A 21,254-nucleotide genomic window follows, 5' to 3' on the forward strand; every position below is an offset into this window, starting at 1 on the left:
AGGAGGAAGAAAAGGAGAAACACAATGGAAATAGCAATTGCAGAACCGGGTGCAGAGAATGAAGCATCACTCATCTTTTTCATCGTCTGCTCCATGGACACAGTAAGACACATGCTCTACTTGAGTTTGGTTTAAATAACTGTGTCCCAGGCTTAGATCTGATGTGATACCAGGACTCTAGCTTCTGCTTAATTAATTCAAGTTCCCTCTGTCTGTTTCTCCTTGTTCTGTTGAGGGCTATGTTCATTAGTTACAACAAACCTTTCTAACATTTTCCCCTGGTCCCTTATTTCCCATTCAGGGCTAGCTTGTCTCTGGCCATGTAGCTCTGTGTTACAATCAGGTTCCAGCTCCTATTCTTGCCAAGGGTCTTAGGTGACAAGAGGCCAGGTTTGAACCAACAGAGTCTGAGTTTTCCTCCAAATATGAAAAAGTCAGTGACTTTGGATAAAAACGTGAAAGGCAAGTAGGCAGATTTCTCTTTGTCCCCCACAATCATTCTCTCTTTCTTCCATAGGAATAGAGTTACAGCTGAACCCATGGCTGCTCACTACAGATTATATTTCTTGGCCTCACTGGCAGCTAGCTCTGGCCATGTGACCAAGTTTTGGGCAATAGGATGTGAACAGAAGACTCTGGATCTTTCCATTAAAAGAAATCGATAGGTGATATCCCGGCCCATTTTCCCCATTCCCACTGGTTGGGAGACAATGGCAACCAGACTAGCTTTTTTGGACCCAGAGAGGGAAACTGTGTGTTGAGGAAGGCAGTTTCTTCCTTCCCTTTCTGGACTGTTTGATGAAAGAGAAATAAATTATATGGTTTAAGCGACTGTATTTCGGGCTCTCTTTGTTACAACAACTTAGCCTGTACTCGAAACAATTCATTATTTATAAAGCCAGTTGGGAGATTTCAGGGGTGCAGCAAAGATGGGTCTGGCAGGAAGATCAGGGTTGCAGTAAGTGCCCAGGTGTGAATTCTCAGACTTTTACCTTTTTGGAGACTGCTTTTTTTATGTATATATCTTCTCTTTTTCCCTTCAAACAGAAAAGAAAATAAGCTTTACATGTCAGTAACCTTCAAGTACTTTAAAGTCTTCATTCCACTTTTGTAGTGCTAAATCTCCAGCTACCAATACATCATCTTGGTTGTCATAACACTGAAAACAAAAATAGCAACAAAACAACCTACATTTATGCTAGTCATTTACAGTATATTTTTACCTACTTACATGAGATTTTCTCATTCACAATAAGGAAAATGCAAAAGGCAGCTGAAACCAGGCAGATGCTGACAGAGAAGAGGGGGACTGTCAGAAGGGTCAAGGGAAAGTAGATCTCAGAAATCACAAGTATATGTCCTGGAATTTAGGGGTTTGTCTTGAAAAGCTGAAGCTATCATCCATGTTTATAACAGCAAGAACTTAAGTATGAAGTAGGGAAAAAAAACCATCAGAGAAATGAAGACAAATTTAGAAGCGATAAAAGAGTTTAGATGTTTCAGAAATTAAAGTGAAGGACATAGATTTATAAAAAAAAGAACCAGGAAGTTTAGAACAATTAAGGAAGATTAGAAAGAAAATAATCAATGGAAGATAGTTAACAAGTCAGCATATTTCCTAAAGAAGAAAATCAAAATAATAGAAGCACTTTGAGATAAATTCGAGAATAAAGTTTCTGACATATAACAAAAAATTGAATATACCTAAGTACATATATCTTCACCCTAAAGCATAAAAATTGACTCCAAACCATCAACCCTGAGATACATTCAAGCAAATTTAGTGGACTTTAAAGATAAAGAAAGAATGGAATGGGCAGTCGAGATAAAAAATGTCAAGTCATTTTCAAGGGAGGGGGATCTTACTGGTTATAGAATTTTCTACAGTAACACCTAATGCCACAGGAAAGTGGAGAAAAATCTACAAGATGCTTCTACAAATAGTGGGTAAATTATTTTTCACATATAAAAAATAAAACCAAATACTTTTGAACAGGAAAATTCTGGGAATGTTCCTATGAGTAATTATTGAGAAAACTACTTGAAGATCCACCTCAGCAAACCAAGACAAGAGTGGAAAAATTTTAGTAAAAAGGATTAAAATAAAAGTGGGGATGAGGTGACAGACTGGGATGTTAAACATACAAGCCCTGACAATATAGAAATGGTGTAATAACAAAAAAATGTGTGAGAAGGGGGAAATATGGATGGTAGAGCAAGATCATTGTCTGTTGGACTGACAGCATGTTATTTGGACAAATCAAGGAGTAATATCAAGCACATTTAAGAGCTGAAAGATACACATAAAGGTAACATCATGATGGATCTAGAGAATATAATGCTAAGTGAAATAAATCAAAGACAAATACCACATGATTTCACTCATTTGTGGAATTGAAGAAACAAACAAATGAACAAAGAAAAAAAGAGACAAACCAAAAACTGACTCTCAACTACAGAGAACAAACGGATGGTTACCAAAGAGGAGGTACGTAGTGGGGATGGGTGAATTAGGTGAAGGGGATTATGAGTACACTTATCCTGATGAGCACTGAGTAATATAGAATTGTTGAATCACTATATTGTACACCTGAAACTAATATAACAGTGTATGTCAACTATACTGGAATTAAGAAAAAACTATTTGACACCAAAAATTAAAAAAGTAACATTATGACTAAACTTGGGTGGGAGAGGAAAGAGTGGACCGAGGAATAGGACACATGCTAATTTATCAATTTTGGGGGTAGGAAATTAATGGGTACTATCTAAAGAGAGAGTATATAAAAGTAATTCTAAGAGTAATCACTAGAACAAAAATACAAACATTTCTAAATATCAGAAGTATATACTTACTCCTGGGATCGAGCCCCGCGTCGGGCTCCCTGCTCGGCGGGAAGCCTGCTTCTCCCTCTCCCACTCCCCCTGCTTGTGTTCCCTCTCTCGCTGTGTCTCTCTCTGTCAAATAAATAAAAATAAAATCTTAAAAAAAAAAAGAAGTATATACTTACTCCCAACCAATGAAAATATGAGAAATGAATACAATTCAACCATTCTTTTCTTTTAAGGGAAAGACCCAGAAGTGGCTCACATTTCTTCAGCTCAGAGTCCATTGGCCAGAACTTAGTCACAAGACCAGGGCAAGCCACAGGGAAGATTGAGAGGTTTAATCTAGCTAGGTATCCATGTACCCAAATGTAACACTGGAACAGAAATGCAAACCTTCCTATCGGAAGTACACACATGCACATAAATGCATAGAAGACAGAATGCAGAGTGTCGACATTTTCAATATCCAAGACCCCAGAATATATAATATATAATATGTAATATGTAATATGTAATATATAAAATTAGTATGACAGAAACAGAACTGCATTTTGGTCCTATCAATAAAAGTAAATGGATGTAATTCACTTATTTAAATAAAGCATTTGAGATTGAATTACAGAGTAAACTCCAACTTTTTTTGGATTTATTTATTTATTTGTCAGAGAGAGAGAGAGAGTGAGCACAAGCAGGGTGAGCGGCAGGCAGAGGGAGAGGGAGAAGCAGGCTCCCCACCGAGCAGAGAGCCCAATGCAGGGCGCGTTGTGGGGCTTGATCCCAGCACCCTGGGATCATGACCCGAGCCGAAGGCAGATGCCCAACCAACTGAGCCACGAGGAGCCCCTAAACTCCAAATTTTAATCGTATACAGAAGACTTGTGGAAAAAGATATTTTACAAATGTTGAAAATAAATGTATAGGCAAAAGTATATTTAGCATACATCAACAAAAAGAAACCAGGGAGTCATGGTCTGAATATGGAAGGAGATGTAATTCAGGCCAAAAAGTTTTAAGCCAGTAGTAATTATGGGAGATACAATGAAAATTAGGTAGCAACTACTCCTAGTAGCAAATTTTTACCTCTCTCAGTCCATGAGAGGTCAAGTGCACAAAAGGAGGAGGCCCAGTTAATACATTGAACAAGATTGATATGATTAATTCATATTCAACTCCATGTCCAAAAAATAGAGGATGTACCTTTCTTCCCACTTGGGGCCAAGAGGAAATATAAATCCAAATTACAGACTATCTAGCAAATAACAATAATGAAAATATTTCCTATGAGAACCTGTGCATTATCTAATTTAAGAAAACACTAACTTTAGAAAGAATGAAAAAAAATACATGCATATGGTCAGTCTTCATTATTCATGGATTCCATATCTGTGAACTCACCCACTTGCTAAAAGTTATCTTTAACCCCCAAATCAAAACTCATGGCAATTTCATGGCCATTCATAGACATGGGCAGAGCAGTGGATCATTCAAGTCACTGAGGATACATTTATTTAGTGCTTTTGTTGGTGATTTTGTTGTTTAAAATGGTAGTAGTGCTGATGTGCTATCTCACGTTCCAAAAAGGTTGTGATGTCCCTTATGGAGAAAATCTGTGTGTTAGATAAGCTTTATTCATGTGTTCTAGTGGTGTTGGCTATGAGTTCAAACCCTATGAATTAACGTATATATTAAACAAGATATCTTTAAATAGAAGCACTCACAAAAATACAGATGTATGTATTGATTAGTATGTTGTGGCCACAGGCTCACAGGAACAGAACCCTGTATTTCCTCTAGAAGCAATGGTTCAAAATTAGCAAATTCTGTGTTTGGGATGACTTTATAGAATGTATCTACTCCGAATAATGAAAATTGGCCTTATATGTACATATATGTGGATATGTATATATGAGTACAGAAGCAATGTGGTTTCTGAATACATCCACTTTTTTTCATTGTTTTTTATTTCAAATATTGTACTTTTCTCTTTTTTTCCCAAATATTGTACTTTTCATTCTCAGAATTTATATTTGGCCCTTTTTTTTTTTTTAATAATTCCTATTTCTTTGTTGATATTTGCTGCTTGGTGAGAAATCATTTTCTTACTTCTTTACACATGGCTTTATTAAACATGTTTTAAGTACCTGATTTAAAGTCTTTGTCCAGTAATTCCCGTGTCTGATCTTCCTCAGGTACAGTTTCTATGTTTCCTGAGTATGGAGCCATACTTTGTTGCTTTTTTTGCATGTCAAGTAATTTTTTCTCAAAAACCTAACATCTTAAATAATATATGATAACTCTGGAGATCAGATATCTTCCTTTTCCCAGTTTGTTGTCATTGCCATCGGTTATTATTCCTGTTGGTTTTGTTGTTTATTTAGTGCTATTTTTCTGAACTAATTCTGTTAAGTTGTTGTATTTTGCCATGTGGTCCCTGAAGTGTCAGCTCAGTTTAGTGGTCAGCTAATGACTGGAAAGAGATTTCCCTAAATAGCTGGAACTGGTAAGTCTCCCAGTATTTGTCAAGGGGCTATGAAAGCCTCTGTTGATGCATGCCTTCAATGCACAGCTAGGCAGTTTACAATTCCACCTTAGCTGTCACTTCCTGCTTGCACAGAGCCTCCTGGTTAGCCAGAGGTGAGAGGTGAGGGCTTTCTTAGGTCTTTCCTGAGCCTGTGCCCAGCCCTGGGTATACGCACTTCCCTAGACCTGTGTGTGGCCTTCCAGATGGCCAGGAATATTGGGGACTTTTATATATACATATATATGTATTTATATTTATATACTATATATAACATATTACATACTTATATGTATAAAACTATATATATTATACTACAGTGTTATATACAAAATACTATATATTTATTTATGTATAATATATAAACTGTATATGTGTATATTTATACGTATAAAATAGTTTTATAACTTTACATATTATTTATAATATTTATGTATTATATAAATATAATATTTTTACAGTTTATATATATTTACATATTATATATTATATAATTTATAGAGATGTTTTGTATATTATATTTAATTATATGTAATTGCCATATTCTGCATATATTTTATTTATAATTTATAAGTTTTATGTATTTGCACATATGACACATTCATATTTATATATTATATATTCTATTTATCTGTATAAATATATTTCTATGTTACATATTTTTATATTATATATATTTGTATATAATTTAAATTATATATTTATAAATAAATAAAACATATAAAATATACACTTACATACATGTTGGTGTGTTATATGTGTATTTTCAGAATCTGCCGATTTCTGAATACCTGCACTGCTACCAGCTTAGTCCAGGCCAGCAACACCCTTGCCTAGGTCATTACAACAGTCTCCTTACTGACCTCTCATCCCACCCTCCTAAAGTCTATTCTCCATGTGACTTACAGAGCAATCTTTTAAAAACTTAACTGAGATTATATCGTTCCCTAGCTCAAAAGTCTCCAGTGTCTTTTCCTCTTACTGAGACAAGAATCCAAAGTTTTTTATCATGGCCTATGAGGTCTACATGACCTTAAAAACCACTTTCCACTCACCCCTCATTACCTCCCCAGCCAGTCGTAGTCCCCTTCCCATTCCTCGAAAGATCCCACGTGTCTTGCCTCAGCCTTTGCCCTGAGGTCTTCTCAGCCTCAGCACCATGAATTATTCCTACACCTCATTTGACATCTACTTATGTTTCAGCTTGCCAGTGAGGCTCTCACTGGCCACCCCATATAAGACAGCATGTTTCTGCTCGTGCTAGGTTGTTGCTCAGTAAGCATCTTTGCTGCAAGCATTTTCAATACAAACATTTTGCTGCCTAACTAAATGGCCATAAAGCAATTTTGCCATGAAAGATAAAATCATGAAAAATAAAAGAAGGATATTCGTTAAAAAGGACATAATGAAACATGAAAAATGAATAACAAAATTCAAAGGACATTGTCGGGCAATTAAAAAACGTTTGAATACATTCAAAATGTATAGTGCAGATTCATGGCAATACTCCACAAGTAACTGATTTTATTTTGTGGATTATACCCAAGCACTTGTCTTCAAAGTCTTTTGCTCATAGTATTATACATTTTATTTTTGCTTGTTGATTTGTCTCCTTGTTCAGCATTACATTTTTTTCTTTTTTCACTAAAATTTCTTCCATCATTAAGAGAGGTATCAGTTTCCAAATACTGGGATGTGTATCTGTAACTGAGCTTTGTATTGCATTGTGAAAGCTTTCTACACTGTTGTATATTCTCAGCATATTGTTACATGTCCATTGACGGATATTCCAAAATTCTGTGGGAAATGTAGGCTCAAGGCGTACCACGGTACAGATCATTATGAAGGCTACAATTTTATATAATAGAAAAATATGAGTTCTGAGTCAATGAAGAAATGAAACCAAACTGTCAACCAGTTATTTTTAAACTTTTTATGGCAAAATTGCCTTACAGCCAATTAGTTATGTGGAAAAAAAATGTTTGTAACAAAAATACCTACAGCAAAGATGCTTACAGTGAGAATACCAGACGGTTTCTGTCACTCTATGCCTCCATTACTCTTTATTTTCTCCTCACTTGAGCTGAGGTGAGGGGAAAAGCATTTGATATAGTGTCAATATCAAGTGCCAAGGTGCTGAGGCAGAAAATTATTTAGTTTGTTCAAGAAGGCCAGAATGGTGTGTGAAGAAAAGGATGGTAAGAAATAAGTCAAGCAGAGAAAGTCAATTATCATATGGTTTCACTTATTTGTGGAACATAAGGAATATCATGGAGGACATTAGCAGAAGGAAGGGAAAAATGAAGGGGGGGAATTGGAGGGAGAGATGAACCATGAGAAACTAGGGACTCTGAGAAACAAACAGGGTTTTAGAGGGGAGGGGGGAGAGGGGATGGGTTAGCCCGGTGACGGGTATTAAGGAGGGCACGTACTGCATGGAGCACTGGGTGTTAATATGAAAACAATGGATCGTGGATCACCACATCAAAAACCAATGATGTACTGTATGGTGACTAACATAACATAATAAAATTTAAAAAAAAAAGAAATGAGATTTTAACAAACAGTAAGAGACTCTTAATCTCAGGAAACAAACTGAGGGTTGCTGGAGTGGAGGGGGGTGGGAGGGATGGGGTGGGTGGGTGATGGACACTGGGGAGGGTATCTACTATGATGAGTGCTGTGAATTGTGTAAGACTGATGAATCACAGACCTGTACCCCTGAAATAAATAATACATTGTATGTTAATAAAAAAAGAAATGAGATTTTTAAGAGGTAATCAGAGGCATCTATAATATTATATATTTATTTGTGTATTGTCTATATTACCCCTGCCAGAATGTAAGTTCAATGAGATTTTTTTCACTTTTTTACCCCTATTGGGCAGCTTTGGCAATAGATACTTGTTGAATAAATGAATGAAGAATATAAAAAGAAAACAGAATAAATAAGTAGTGAGATATATTATGTTCATGAATTGGAAGACTCACTATTTTAGAAATGTCAGTTTTTTCCCAAATTTATCCTAAGCAATTTCAATAAAAATTCAATAGGATTTTCAAGGGAACTCGACCAGATGCTACCAAAATTTATATGAAAGAGAAAATTTCCAAAATAGCTAAGATAATTTTGAAAAAGAAACAAATTGGAAGAAACTTGCTCAACCAGATATCAAGATATCATAAAGTTATACTACTAGAATGTGCTATGTATTGATGCAGAATTACATAGAGCAATGGATCAGACTAGAAAGCCCCCTAACAAAGCCATATAGACATACGGTAGCATGAGGCATGCCCTATGTGACACTATATTGGGGTAATTGGAGAAGCGGGGACAATTGGTTATCCATATTGAAAAAAAAATCAATTCCAAAAGGATTAAAGATCTAAATGAGAAAAGAAATAAGAGTGTCTTAGCCTGGTATACCCAAAAGCAGATTTTGAAATAGGGTTGTGTTTAGAAAGTTTACTTGTGAAACTGTGTCAAGGATCTGGAGTGGGGAACTGGGAAGAGGCAAAGAGTAGGAGAGAAAGCCAATTGGGATGGTTGCCACTGTGGTTAACTGGGTCCTGATCCTGGTGGGGATCCTTTGAAGAGCTATTTTAAAAAAATTGTTCATCTTAGAAATGGAAGAGAGAGCATTTATTCACTGGATCCTGTCCTTCACTGGTTAAGATGTTCAGTAAAATAGGAAAGGTATGAAAAGGTAACCTGAAAGGTAGCCTCAGGTTATGTCAAGATTTCTTAAAACAAGATTGAAAAGTGCAATCATAAAGGAAAATATAGACAAATTAGATTACACAAAGATTATATCTTCTGTGCATAAAAAACAGGTCAAAGGATAATGTGAAAGAGGCTAGAGGGGATATTTCAGAAATGGGGATCAGGGAAGGCCTCTCTATGAGGAGGAGATATCTGAGCTGGGGGAAAGCATTTTATTAGTGTCAACAGAAAGTGCAAATGTCCTGAGGCAGAAACTTACTCAGTTTGTTCACAGGAGCCGGAGTAGCATGTGAGAGCAAGAATGGTAAGGGATGGGATTTAAGAGGTGATCAAGGGCAGCTTGTGTAATGCTTTTCTAGGTTCAGTTGGAAACCATTGAAAGGGTGTAAGCAACTGGGTGGCAGGCTGTTGAGTGAAGAATGAATTATAGGTGGCAAGAATGGAAGCAGAGTGACTGGTTAGGAGGACTCTGCAGTATTCCATATGCAAGATGATAGGGCTTGAACTGGGGAAGTGGCAAGGCAGATAAAGAAAGGATAAATTTGATACATAGTTTGAAATCTGATGATGAGTCAGTATGGGGAGTGGTTAGGAAAAGGGAAGAATCAAGCATACCCCTTACATTTTTGGTTCAAGCAGCTGAGTAGATACAGTGCCATTTACTGAGATAAGGATGATTGGTTGTGAGTGACAGGTTTGGGACTGGAATAAAGAAATCTGACATGTCAAATTTGACACACCTATTAGAGCGCAAGTGGAAGTTTGGAGTAAGAGTTTGGGTTTATGACTTGATAGCTCAAGAGAGGGATTAGAGGAGGGGAAATATAATTGGCAATCATTAACATATTGAAGGAGTTTACAGCTACCAGACTAGATGAAATCCCTAGGGAAAGAGTATAGTTAGAGATGAGGAAAGCATTCAGGTCCAAACCCTGGGGCATTCTAATATGTAGATATTAGGAAGTTAAGAAGGGACCACCACCAACAATACCACCGCTATCATCACTACCACCACCACCACCACCAAATCACCAGGAAGGAGTAAGTGGGAGGCTGTGGTGTCCCAAAAGATTGAGTGCATTCATCCACATGGCCTGAAAGGGACCATATTCTCTTAGCTTACTCACCTGATCACACTGATGTCAAAGTCTGCCAGGTGTTAGGAGGTAAGAGGTAGCCAACAACCCTGTCAGAAAGGCCATGATCAGGTGATCACTGCAGGCCACCCTCAGACAAGCCACACCAGCTCCACCCTCTTGACTGGAGAAACCAGCTTGTCAGGACAGATCCCTTCAGATCCCTTCAGGCCCAGGCTCCTGGGAAGAGGTCTGCCTCCCCTTCCATCACTGCTCTCCACACATGCTGCCTCCCCCTGCCTCTCCTGTGAGGCCAGGAGGTCCACCCAGCTATAGTTAATCTTTACAGTCCTCCTGGAAACATGCAGTCCAGAGGTAGCCTCACCTTCACAATGGGATCTACAGAGAACTCTCATTACCCAACAACATTGATTACAACATCACTATCCATAACAAAGAATCTACAATAAAAAATCACCAATCTTCAAAGAAAGGGACTAGGGGCACCTGGATGGCTCAGTCAGTTAAGCCTCTGACTCTTGATTTTGGCTCAGGTCATGATCTCAGGGTTGTGAGATCAAGCTCAGCATGGAGCCTGCTTAAGAGTCTCTCTCTTCCTCTCTTTCTGCCCCTCTCCCAACTCATGCACTCATGCGCATGCACGCTCTCTCTCTCTCTCTCTCTAAAAAGAAACCCACACACCAACCTTGTAATTTGTACTTTTCTGACATTTCTTTATCCCTCCCTTTATTTTATTGTGTTTTTCTTTTTTTGCTTTAAGTACATATTTTGTACAATTATGTATGTGGATTCAATTTTTCACCAAGAGAATTAATTTATTAATTTAAATTATTCATCCAACATATTCTTGGATGCATCAATATGTAAAGGGTTAACTATTTCTAATGCAGAGTCTTTTCTCACCTGCCAGGTAGCAGGAAGAAGGAATTCCTGTGATGCTAGTACATTTGACCTGGGGCAAAAACAGCTAAATAAGGAAAACACCCTAAATATTTGGGGTACTACACTGGCCTAACCTTGCAAAATTAGCCCTTCTCTGTTTCATTATCGTGGGGCTATATGGAGCCTCTCATCTTGCATTTAATACCCAAGATTTCTGTATTGTGAGGTTATGTCAATAAGCACAAATGTCACTGGGAACCAGTGTTGTGATTATACCTTGAGTCATGCTGCAAATGAGATCCTTGACTCTGCCTCTGGGTTAAACGTAGAGCTTAAAAAAGAAGGGGAGCTCTGGGTTCATCCCCTTAGTCTGTGGGAGTAGGGGTGACTGTGAATTGTCCTGTCATATCCTTCAGGCTGAGGTTTGGGGACTTCATCTGCAGCCAACAAGGTTCTACCATTCTTAAGCATAAGCATGAGCTTGTCCAGTCTTTCAAGATCTTGACCTATCTACTGAAGTCTTCCATACCCCTGTTTGGGGGAACACTCATATTGCCCTTAAATCTGGCTCTTCCTTCCATTCTGCCAAATTTCTCATGCTACTCCAGTAAGTAATCATGGGCAGTTTTGAAGTCTGCATCTTCACCTAAAATGAGTACTTTGAAGGGAGGCTGAGTTTTGGTGGTTGTCAGTATAGATGTAGTCTGATTTACAAGGAAAGAGAAGTTGTGGAAGGGTTGGGAGGGTGCAGTGGGTAAACAAAGCAGTGACAAGGGAATATGATGAAACCCATTAGGATGAGGTCTGGTAAATGGAATGTGGATAAAGAAGGGTCGTCAGTATTTGGAGATAAAAGAAAAAAATATAGAACTGGTAATAATACTTAGCCTGTAAGTAATAATGTGTATATAATATTATTAAGATGTAGTCGTTTTAAAAAAGGTATCATTGGGGGCGCCTGGGTGGCTCAGTCGTTAAGTGTCTGCCTTCGCTTGGGTCATGATCCCAGAGTCCTGGGATCGAGCCCCGCATTGGGCTCCCTGCTCTGCGGGAAGCCTGCTTCTCCCTCTCCCACTCCCACTGCTTGTGTTCCCTCTCTTGCTGTGTCTCTCTGTCAAATAAACAAATAAAATCTTAAAAAAAAAAAAAAGGTATCATTGGAGTGCCTGGGTGGCTCAGTTGGTTAAGTGTCTGCCTTTGGCTCAGGTCATGATCCCTGGGATGGAACCCCGCATCGAGCTCCCTGCTCAGCGGGAAGTCTGCTTCTCCCTCTGCCCCTCCCCCCACTTGTGTTCTCTCTCTCTCTCAAATAAATAAATAAAATCTTCAATAAAATAAATAAAAACATAAAAGGTATCATAAACGTCATCACCTAAATACTGAACAAATCATTCACATTATGTATTTAGGTGAAGACAATAAAGGAAATCTGAAAATAAAAAACACAAGGGATCTCAAGCTGATTCAGATTTAAGAAATAAGTAGGAAGCTATAGGAGAAAAAAATCTCTATGTACCTATTTTACTGTTTTTAGGTAAAATCCTTTTCAGGTCTTTCTCTATTTTCTGCCAACTATGTATTTCTGAACTCCATGGGCTTGCATTTCTTATATGGCTGTCTAATGAAATCCAGAAATCAGATTTGAAAATGTAAATTTTTATAACTAACAAGGATGGGTGCCTGGGTGGCTCAGTTGGTTAAGCGTCTGCCTTCAGCTCAGGTCATGATCCCAAGGTCTTGAGATGGAGGCCCGAGATGGAGCTCCCTGCTCGGCGGGGAGTCTGCTTCTCCCTCTCCCTCTGCCTCTCCCCAGCTTGTGCTCTTTCTTGTACTCTCTCAAATAAATAAAAAAAATCTTTATATATGTAAAACTAACAAGGAATTACAGAAAGAGATGGAGGGAAAGTCCCCCTCAACCTATAGCTGTGGAAGGAGAAAGAACATTCTGTACCATAAACTAACATAAAGAATATGATTTGACAAAGCATTAAATTGAGAAATTTCATAAAAAGGTAAGTCTTACTCTCTTGTAAAATATGGAGATATGTCTATTCGTAACCATTACCAATTTGTTCTTTTCTCTGTTAATAAAAATTTGTCCTTGGGAGAGTTGATTCAAATGGGCCTTGTAATACTCCCCCAAATTAGAAATTATTACCACTTTGCATGAAAACAGTTCCAAAGTAGCCTTAATTCTGATTGACTGTCTTGATAATTCCTGGGCCTGGCCATCATATTTTTTTAAATTTTATTTTAATTCCAATATTATACCAGTTTCAGGTGTACAAAATAGTGATTCAACAATTCCATACTGGCTATCATATTTTAACTGATATCTGGATCCCTAAACTGTATAAATGCTTATAAGATTTTATATTAAATTAGGAAAAAATCCTTGGCATTCTGAGCTCCTCACATGCAAGTGGGTAATAAAATGACCACAGATTTCCTATTTAAATAAAGATTTTGAGATCGTTGTCTCATTTAAATTCACTCCAGGTATTATGTAATAGAGAAAAAAAGATATTCATAGTAACAAACAAATTTGTACACCACATAAGACTTTTAAAAATGTGTAAGAAGATTCTTATTGGAAGAACATTAAATAAGATGTGAATAAGTGGGTAATAGTCTCTGTTCTCCCAAAATTAATCTGCATTTTTTAATGCATTTCTTTTTTTTTTTTCAAGTTTTTGTTTAAATTCTAGTTAGTTATCATATATGGTAAAACTGGTTTCAGGTATAGAATTTAGTGGCTCATCACTTACATATAACACCCAGTGTATTTCTAATCAGAGATTCCAGTGAATTTGGGAAGGAGGTGGGGGGGGGGATCTTCTTGAATTGATTCTAAAATTCTCCCCCAGTGAGTCATCAGGATGGTGCTACCTTTGAGCTCTCTCTTCTTTTCTGTAGCCTCTTTGATTGCAAAAGAAAATCTAGTATATAGACAGATAAAGGCACTGTGTGATTAAAGTGTAGGGAATATTTTTGAAATTCCGACCTCACATAAAAGCAAAGAGGCAAAACCCACGGAATTATAGGTGTAAACATTAAAAATAATCAGGTACTTCAAACATTTGATTCTAGAATCAAATATGGGACAATATTTTTTTAAATCTTCAGCTAGAAATAGTTGTTATAAAAATGATGGGAAACCCAAGAGCCAGAGAGAGAAAAGTTGAAAATTTGATGACCTAAAAACTTATAATGTCTCTAGGACAAAAGAGTCCATTAACAAACATTAGAGGAAAGCAACAGGGGCGCCTGGGTGGCTCAGTCAGTTAAGCATCTGACTCTTGATTTCTGCTCAGGTCATGATCTCAGGGTGATAAGATCGAGCCCCCAGTAGGGCTCCATGCTCAGCACGGAGTCTGCTTGGGATTCTCTCTCTCTCTCCCTCTCCCTCTGCCCCTGTCCCCACTCATGCTTTCTGTGTCTCTAAAATAAATAAATAATCTTAAATTTAAATAAGTAAATAAATAAATAAAAGGAAAGGAAAACAAATGGGACAACATATTAGCAACACATATGGTGAGGATTTAATGTATATATCAGATAAACTTTTCTATATTCAGTCAGCAATATAAGAAAAAGGAAAAACACCACAACAGGAAACTTCACAGTACTCTATGACAAAGACTTCAATAAAGAGGAAAAATAAATGACCAATAACAAATGAAAAATGCTCAACCACCCTAAAAATTAAGACTTGTGCATGTGAAAGCACCAAATAAGACTTTTTATAGTTCAATTAAAATGTTAAATGTGTTTAGGGCTTAGGTATGATATATTAATTTTAAAAAGCAAGAAAAGGAAAAGTATGTATAAAATTACCATATGAAGATGTATAAAAATATATCTCAAACTGAGTTAATACATGCATAGAAAAATTCTGAGAAGACATACACCAATGCTTATAAGAAACATATTTTAAAATCAGAATAAAATACAACATGAAGATACAACCATTTTGGAAAAAAATAGTTACTTTAAAAGACATTCATTTTTTTGTCTTATGAAAGGAATAAAAAATGATAAGCTTTAGCATTAAAAAACACTCCATTTGGGGCGCCTGGGTGGCTCAGTCGGTTAAGCGACTGCCTTTGGCTCAGGTCATGATCCTGGAGTCCCGGGATCGAGTCCCGCATCAGGCTCCCTGCTCGGCAGGGAGTCTGCTTCTCTCTCTCTGACCCTTCCCCCTCTCATGTGCTCTCTTTCTCATTCTCTCTCAAATAAATAAATAAAATTAAAAAAAAAAAACAACACTCCATTTGTAACATAAAAATCAAGCAAATTCTTATTCATTCTTACTTATTTTCCCATTGTGTTTTCCTGAAGTAGAATTGTTTCCAATATCCATGGTATCTAGAAAGTAACAGGTGGTGGTCATATAACTGTAATTTATAAATAAAAGTTATAAATCTTATGACAGTTCACACTGTGGAAAGCTTGAGTTTATAATGACCTGAGTATCATTTCTCTGCCTTCCTTATAATGGAAATAGACAGGTACTGAATTGATATCTAAGGTCTTCCTTTATTTCTCTGGGACTTTGAAAATGCTCTTAACTTCTTAAGGACATCAGTTTCCTCTTTCATGAAAGAGGGATAGTAACTGTTATCCTGTTCAGGCTTTAAATTTTTTATGACAATTAAATAAGATCTTATTTACAAAAGCTAATGAGAAATCACTGTATTAGTCAACATACTGCAGCGTATCCTTCAAAACTATATGCTGAATTTAAGAATAGTTATCTGGGGCCTTTGTTTCCTGACAGATAACAGGATCATTTGTCTTTTGAGGCTTTTCCAAAATTGTGACAAAGTGACACTATTATCTACCAGCTGAAGAACATTTGGATTGCTTCATTCCATGGACAAGGGTAGATGTCATTATATAAATCCAATAGTTTAGTATTGACTCACTAATATAGTAAATGAGATACTTCCATTTTTACCAGTGTATTTCTACTAGATCATCCATGTAAATCCACAAGGTCCACCCTATTTAACATGACTTTAAAAGAATCTCTTGCCTCCCTGCCATTCCCAAAAGGCTCAGGTCAAGCAAATGCAGAGAATGGGACTCTGGCATGGATGCACCCCTTCCTTATCAAAGTGTGCTCAGAGTCAAGTGCAGCAGGAAACAAAAACAGACTTCTGACATCCTGCAGCCTAGGGCCGTGTGACCCTCCACTTCCATAACTGGCCATTCCATTGGTGAGCTGTCTGATGTCCTTGAACTCTGATCAACTACATACCCATGGTCTGTGGTATCTGAAGAACCACCTCCACCCCAAGACCCTCCGGCAGCCTTACCCATCATGTCAGATGCTTGGCTACTCTCAGTCCTTGCTCCTTGGCCTCTTGAAATACCTTCTGAAAAACACATGACACAGGAACACTTTTCATTTCCAAGTCCTTGTGGCTCTGCTCCTAAATTGTGATTTGTAAAGAGTTTTCATTTGCATCTCCTCTCTTCCAATGATCCTCCCTTCCCCCACCCCTCCACTAAAGGATGTCTCTACCTCAGAAATCTCTTTCTTTGATCCCCATTGTCTTTGTCCCTTCCTTTCAATCTATTTTTTCTCTTTTATCCTTTTCTTTTTGCCCCAAATTTGTATTTTTGTTCTTCTACTTTTTCTTTATATGCTTTTCCCATCCATCCTTTTACATTTTAAGCATACTCTTACATTTACTTTATGTGCTGCTATTCTTTCTAGAAATATTATTTATTATATTTATATATGTATATATAGAATTCAATTATTAAGATAGATTTTGTGAATATTCTGTATAAATACTATAATAAAGTAACTTTTGCCAGAAAATTTCCATATGTTGGAATATAGGAAGTGAACAATATTTCTCATGCACTCAAGAAGTTTCCTAAGCCTCTTTCAGGTGCCAGGTGCTGAGATGGATGCTGATAATAATTCAGACACAAGACTATTGAAGCATCAGTGCTTATCAATCTTATGAGCTACCAGAGAATTGACACAGAAACAAATGACTGATTGAAATATGAAGAAGCATGTACAAAGGTCTAGATTCAGCAAAAGCAAGTAACCACAAAGAGTTAAATATATTTGAGAATGAAATGATGAGGATGGAGAAAGGGGCAAGAGCCCTGAGGTAAGTGGCTTTGGAGGCCACATGAAGGAGAATTCACTTAACCCTAAAGGAAGTTAAAGGACATGGGATGCAGTTTTGAAAGATCAATTTGGCTAAATCACTTAGAATATATTTGGTGGGAACAAGATTAGAAGGAGAACAGGACCTTGTAGATCTAGTTCAAGTGACAAGTGATATAGATGTGGATTAGAGTGTCAGTACTGGGAATGGAGATGAAGGGACAGGCTGGAGATTTAAAAGGAAGAATTGATAGAGTTAGGTGATAGATGTGGTGTATCAATTGAGGAGACAATGGTGTCATGGGTGACTCTGAATTTCAACTTGAAAGAATGGGACAATTAATAGTGTGTTTTAGAAACAGGGAACCCTGGAGGAGCAGATGTTGGTTTTAGGAAGATAATGTGCTCATTTTTGGAAGTGTCGAGTTTGAAGGTTTTGGAGGACACCTAAAGTGGTGAAGGCTAGGACATTCAGAACCTTGGACAGAGATCATTCTGCCATTTGGATGGATGAGCTTATCTGCTTAGAGGACAGGGCTGGGCTGGTTATGTCTGCTTAGGAACTATTAAGTGGATGGTGATTGAAACCATAGGAGTGGATGAGATGCCTGGGAGATGTCTCTTGTAATCTGGGTGAGTTATAGGGGACACTGATACCTGGGAACACCTTGCCCTGAAAACTCACTGCTACTGTGAACCAATCCCTTGCACCAACATTGCTTTTGTCTCCTGACCATTTCAGATCCCACAATTTCTCCATCTCGCCTCTCTTCCTTTTACACTCTGTCATTTTTCGCTCAGCTTTTAACTCTTTTTCTGTATGGTTCTCTGTGTGCCTCCTCTTTTACCCTATATATGTACCTCATTCCATCTATTTTCCAATGCTTCTATCCCTGGATCTAGTTTTATTATTGAAGTAATCCTCTCTCTAATGTCCCTTCCTTTTCCATTTTCTCTTTGCTTCTAGTCTGTTTCTCTTAATCTTATCTTGATTTTTTGGCTGTTTTTACAATTACAATCTTTGTATTTATATTTTATCTATATTCAGCTTCATCTCACAGACTGCTACTGTCATTCATGACCAAATACCTACTCTTTTGACACTGACTACACTGTTGACCACTTTTACTTTTGCCAGTTCCCTATGGGCTTTTCTACATTGCAAGACTCAGTCAGTCATGGACTTTATTACCATGTTTCTGGTACAACTCCTGATCGGTATCTTGAAAATCATCACTCTTCCCCCATAAAACTCCCCAATCTGGTGATATTTGGGTTCCACGTCCACTTGAAAAAACTTGAAGTATACTCAGTCAGATGTCTTTCCATTTGGAGACCCCAGCCTATCTTTTCCATTCTTCTTCCTTACATTATCCATTCAGTGTCACCTCCCTCCATTCAGGAACACAGCTCTTCTTTCTCTTTTGGCTCCCTTAAACCTGTTGAAAGCAGTCCAAATCTGTGCACAAGCCTATGTATAGGAGTGTGTGTGCATTTGTGTGTGCACGTACATGCTATGTTTTTGGGGAAGAGGTAAGGTAAAGAAAGAAGAGCTTTCCCTCTTTGTAGACAGGAAAACAAAGATAATTAATATCATAACTGGCTTCTCCATCAGATGCTTATAGGTTGGCATCTCTTCTGACTCTCTTCCTCTATTCATCTGAAGAGCTTTGAATTCATAGGGGGTCACTGAAGAGAAATAAAGAAATGACAGACTATAGACAGTGACCACTTTGATGTGGTTAAGCTCATTTATATTTACTGTTCAGATGAGCTGAGAAAACACCCACTCCAATTACTATACCTTATATCCATCAAAGATGTGTTCTGTCACCTTTTCTATCTGGCCATACCTCATTCTCCTCCTTATTTCTCAGTTTTCTGGCCATTTCCCTGCCTTACACATTTCTATCTCCATCACTTGATTCTGTGAGCTTCTCTCCCTGATTTCCCTGATTTCTCTTGTCCTCTGTGTTGTTTTCTCTCTTTTCATCAGTGATATTCTTAATTTCTGTGCCTTTTTATTTCTCTATTCATCCTTTTTGGCTCTGCCCTTCTAGGTATTTTGTATACCTTATAGCTGGCACCACTCCTACCATCTTATTTTTCTTTATAATTTTCATTTTTATCTATTATCTATCTATCATCTATCTATATGTCTATCTATCTACTATCTATCTCTCTATCTATCATCTATCTATCTATCTATCTATCATCTATTTATCTATCTATCTATCTATCTATCTATCTATCTATCATCATCATCATCTATATAGTTGTTAAGTAAGTTTTCTTGCATCAGGCACTGATACGTTCTGCTGATACTATATGTCAGGTGCCTTGTACCTCCTTTTTGGATTTTGATCACTGGATACAGCTCTTTTATCCATGCCTGTTACATACAATAGTCATACTTTTTGACCTTTGGTCAAATTGGACAATTTGGTCAAATATCTATTTCCTCATCCCAAAGTGGGCATAACAAAAATTAGCCTGCCTAAGTCTTGAGGATATTGTGATGACAAAGTAAGATCTTATTTGCCAAAGTACTTTAAAGTAACACAATATAATCAAATTACAGTGTGATGGACATCTGTCAAAAACTATACTAAAGTTTGAAAGTTGTTGATCTGAAGCTTTTATTTCTGTCTATAATTACATAGCAGGACCAGTCGTCTTTTGAGGCTTTTACAGTTACAAATGACATGAGTGTCAACCAATATATCACTGTAGAAATCTAAGATCTTAGTAGGCATGACAGTAGGTATTAAAAAGATACCACCATTTGCTATTCATTTCTTCCACAACAGCAGTATATAATTACATACATTTTTTTCAATAGGACTCCTCCTGTTAAACATGAATTTATAATAATTTCCTGTCTCCTTCTATTTTCTAAAATGATGAAAAGGAGTTCCCAGGATTAACTGGATACAGGTCTTCCAGGTGCTCAGAATAAAATGCATCAGGAAACAGTAGCTTTTAACTCCTGACATTCTGCAGGCCAAGGCTTGGCATCCTAATCTTCTTTACCTGACCCACTTCTTAGGACTGAGCCAGAAGATTCCTGAGGTTCTTCTGTATGACTTAATTCTGAAAAGTAACCACTCCTGATCCCTGCAGAAAGAAATAAAATTCCTTAGCAGTCTCAATCTGTGTCCTAGCAACCAATCCAGCACCAAATTCTTTAAAAGGAAAATTGGAAAATGAAGCTCATGTAGGAGGAGCAGGAATATTCCTACCACCAGGCTACCCTGTGGCTCCATCTGACCTGTTGGTCAGGGTTGCTCCAGGAACCACCCCCAGGGCTGGGCTGTGGGACAACTTTGCCATGGAAGGCACTCCCTTTTGTCACCATGTCTTACCCTCTCCACTTGTCTGAACATACTGCTTCTTCCAGTTCCTTTGCTTATCCAGGGAGTCTGTGGAAGCAACGTTTTCAAGATGTCAGGGCCTCTATCAGCTGGGGCCCTCAACAATCATACAAAGCAGAACACCCCTCCACTCCAGGAGTTACTTTATCCAATTTAAGCAAATGAAGAATATACTTATATTGCATGTGTGCCATTCAACTTTTTGAGGCCTACATGTTGTATCAATTAGCCCAGCCCACCTAATTCAAAATGTATAATGTGAATCCATCAAATTGCCAACAAATTAATTTTTTTTTATTTTAGAGGATATAACAAAAATTTTTGAACGAAGTTTTTGTAGTAAAGAAAGATATTTGTTACATCAAGAGTTTTAATTGCCCTTACATCTTTTCCTCTTGCTTATCCCCCAAATAGATTTGTCTCCAATATCCGCAGGATCTAAAAAGTAAAGGAAAACACAACCAGTAATCTACAACTAAGAGTTGTAAATCTTATAACTACTCACATTATAGACAGGATCTGGACTAGACAGTATGATGATCATTTCTGTCTCTTCCCATCTAAACGAAAAAGATCACTACTAAATGGAGCAGAGAACCACAATCCTTTGGCCCCAACTGCAAAATCAAAGAAGTTTTGAAAATCCATATTTTTGCCATAGGTTTTCAGTTAACTACTTCGGTGGCGAATC

The 21,254-nt window shown here is 37.4% G+C and overlaps 1 protein-coding gene across 1 annotated transcript in view; it reads right to left on the reverse strand.

Annotated features, from left to right (window-relative positions):
• LOC118012628 (nuclear body protein SP140-like protein) overlaps positions 1–21,254 on the reverse strand; it is a 96,491-nt gene that overhangs the window by 27,782 nt on the left and 47,455 nt on the right. The window contains exons 13-19 of the mRNA XM_035008328.1: positions 20,948–21,001; positions 20,555–20,611; positions 20,223–20,306; positions 16,375–16,491; positions 15,368–15,421; positions 2,857–2,958; positions 993–1,037 (exon numbers count right to left, since the gene is read on the reverse strand). Coding sequence (XP_034864219.1) covers positions 993–1,037; positions 2,857–2,958; positions 15,368–15,421; positions 16,375–16,491; positions 20,223–20,306; positions 20,555–20,611; positions 20,948–21,001 — 513 coding nt within the window. The remainder of the gene's footprint in view (positions 1–992; positions 1,038–2,856; positions 2,959–15,367; positions 15,422–16,374; positions 16,492–20,222; positions 20,307–20,554; positions 20,612–20,947; positions 21,002–21,254) is intronic.

The sequence above is a fragment of the Mirounga leonina genome, unplaced genomic scaffold (genome assembly GCF_011800145.1).
Source record: "Mirounga leonina isolate KUSES-001 unplaced genomic scaffold, KU_Mleo_1.0 Mir_151, whole genome shotgun sequence".
Taxonomy (NCBI): Eukaryota; Metazoa; Chordata; class Mammalia; order Carnivora; family Phocidae; genus Mirounga; species Mirounga leonina.